Raw genomic sequence first — 2,769 nt, 5'->3', positions numbered from 1 at the left:
CCGAAATTCTCCAGACATTCTCCAGACATTCTCCAGGGCCATTCTCCAGAAATCCTCCAGGGCCATTTCTCCAGAAATTTACCCGAAATTCTCCAGACACAATTCTCCAGAAGTTCCCCGGAAATCCTCCAGAAGTTCTACAGAATTTCTCCCGACACAATTCTCCCGAAATTCTCCAGACATTCTCCAGACATTCTCCAGGGCCATCCTCCGGACCCTCTCCGGACCATTGGCCTAGAGCGCCCGCAACGAGTACTCGAGCGCCTCCAAAAACACGTCCGCGTGGGCCCGCTCAAACACAAGCGACGGCCGCAAGCGCACGCTGTGGTTGCCGCAGCCGCCGATGTTCACGCCCACGGACCGCATGCGCATCAACAACTCGTTGCGCTTGGCCGGGTTTTCGCAGCTCCACGCTATGAACGTGCCGAAGTTCTCGCCCCGCAAGCTGTGCACCGCGGCCGGGTGCCTCGCAAACATCTGCTCCATCTGCCCGTATAAGTAGGCGCCGACCTGCGCGGTGCGGGCCACGAGGTCGTGCCGCGTGATCTCCTGGTAGATGGTGCGTGCAAGGAGCGCCTTGGAGGGGTCGCCGCACCAGGTGTTGAACTGGCGGTAGGGCTGTGCCGGCTGCAAGGCCGGGTCGGAGAAGTAGAAGCCCGCGGCCTGGAACTTCTTGGAGAACGTGACCATGTCCGGCGGCACGGCCAAGTCCCAGTGCTCGTGGGCCCAGAACTTGCCGCAGGCGCCCACGCCGGTCTGCACCTCGTCGACAATCATGAGGATGTCGTGCTCCAAGGTCAAGGCGCGCAAGCCCTGGAAGAACGCGGGCGACGCGTGGTTGTCGCCGCCCTCCGCCTGCACGGGCTCCACCACGATGGCCGCGATGGAGTGGGGCGGGTGCAGCCGCACGATGCGCTCGAACTCGGCCAAGCACCGCGCCTCCTCCTCGGCGTTCTCGCGCACGTGCTCGGCCAACGGGTACTGCAACGCCGGGAACGGCGCCTTGGGCCAGTTGAACGCCGGAATGTCCAACTTGTGGATGGGCTTGGACCGTGTCGTGGACAACGACCCGAACAAGCGGCCGTGGAAGCCCTTGTCGAAGGACAAGATGGCCCTGTCGGGCGCGCCCGGCGGCTGGTTTTCCATGGCCGACGTCAACTCCTCGTCCGTGAAGTCCAGCGAGCCGCGCCGCCGCGCCGCCTGGTACATGAACGCGGCCTTGTACGCGGTTTCGTTGGCGCACGAGCCGGAAAGCGCCGTCCACACCTTGTTGGTGCCGGGGGGCGCGGCGGCCAAGAGCCCGTCCTGCAAGATCCGGCCGTAGTCGGCCGGCGGGAAACACGCCAATGCGGGCCGGTTGACGAGGGCGCTGGCCATTTGTGGGGACGCGGCCGTGGCGAGCAACGCGGGGTTGTTGTAGCCCAAGGCGATGGACGAGATCTGGCAGTACACGTCCAACAACTGGTTGCCGTCGGCGTCGGAGATGTAGTTCCCCACGGAGCGGCCGTAGTCCGTGACAAAGTACGACGCGCGGTTGTCGAACACGGCGCCCAAGTGCTGGTTGAGCTCGATGCTTTTGGGGCCAGGCACTGAGGCCGTGACGAGGCTGGGTGCAACGGGCTCGGAGGGGTAGTATGCCGCAGCTACGGACGACGAGGCTGCGCGGGAAGGCCACGCGCGGGGGAGGGCTGTGAATCCGCGGGGCCTGAGCATATTCTGTTTATTCTATGGGTGTTTTTTGAAGTGCCAGAAGTCGTGGAATGGCGTGCGCTGGGTGCTTGAGAGATTGGGGCAGGGCCTGCTGTGCCCTCTTATACTTCCGCAAGCGGAAATGCGCACGCGATATGCGCGCCGCTTTGGGCAGGCGCATGCGGGGGTTTAGGACCTGGAATCCCGAGGCGGCGCGGGTTCGGGAAGGAGGGGCGGCAGAGTTTGGAAAGAAGGGGCGGACATTTCTTTTCTGGCCGTGGCTGCCGGAGCAGGCGCCCGAGGACAAGCAGGGGGGGTTTGGTGGGCGGCTGCTTTAACGGGCGCCGCGGTGCCGTCTTGCGCATCGCGCGATTTGGCGGTCTGATTGCGCGGCCATGCACGCGCTGCCGGCTGATACGCGCGCAGCAGACGCGCGGCGGCAGCCAGGGGCACGTGACCGATCGCATGATAATGCCTGGTCACGTGATATTCTTTGGTCACGTGCCCCGTTGCGGAGCATCACGGACTGGCCTGCTGTGTGCAGGCCGCACCGTCGAGTCCGAGCCCACCACGACAGCCCTGCCGTTTCTGGCCCTACCGTTGCTAGCCCTACCTGTGCCACGTTTCCGATCAACTGCAGTTGAAACACGAAGCAAAAACACGCCTGGCTCTATTGTTCAGTTTGCCTGCTGCGAGTGTCTGAGAAATCCGGCACACCCCATTTTGTGCTGGTTCCGATTAATTCTGCGATAACCCATTTCGGACCAATCCGTTTTGCGCCGGACCCAATCCATTTGTGCTGGACCCAATTCATTTTGTGATAGATCAACTTGTTTGGTGCTAGATCCGTTTTATTTTGAGCTGGACTGAATCCATTTGGCACTGAAATACCCATTTGGCACTGAATCAACCTATTTGGCACTATACCAATCCATTCGGCGCTAAATCACCCATTTGGCACTATACCAATCCATTCGGCGCTAAATCACCCATTTGGCACTGAATCAACCCAGTTGGCACTAAATCACCCATTTGGCACTGAATCCACCCAGTTGGCACTATACCAATCCATTCGGCGCT

At 61.4% G+C, this 2,769-nt stretch overlaps 1 protein-coding gene across 1 annotated transcript; it reads right to left on the bottom strand.

Annotated features, from left to right (window-relative positions):
* Positions 1 to 153: 153 nt before the first annotated feature.
* UGA11 (Uga11p) lies at positions 154 to 1,773 on the bottom strand. The gene has a single exon (XM_018856112.1). It carries the CDS (start codon positions 1,711 to 1,713, stop codon positions 235 to 237), a length of 1,479 nt encoding a protein of 492 aa, XP_018711250.1. The 5' UTR covers positions 1,714 to 1,773; the 3' UTR covers positions 154 to 234.
* Positions 1,774 to 2,769: the final 996 nt, after the last annotated feature.

This window comes from Metschnikowia bicuspidata (assembly GCF_001664035.1).
Source record: "Metschnikowia bicuspidata var. bicuspidata NRRL YB-4993 chromosome Unknown METBIscaffold_4, whole genome shotgun sequence".
NCBI classification, from domain to species: domain Eukaryota; kingdom Fungi; phylum Ascomycota; class Pichiomycetes; order Serinales; family Metschnikowiaceae; genus Metschnikowia; species Metschnikowia bicuspidata.
The sequence above is the reverse complement of the archived record's forward strand: the minus strand, read 5'-3'. Positions and strand labels throughout refer to the sequence as shown.

Coding starts and splice junctions, on each gene's coding strand:
- UGA11 (XM_018856112.1), bottom strand. CDS start 1,713: ATGCTCAGGCCCCGCGGATTCACAGCCCTCCCCCGCGCGTGGCCTTCC.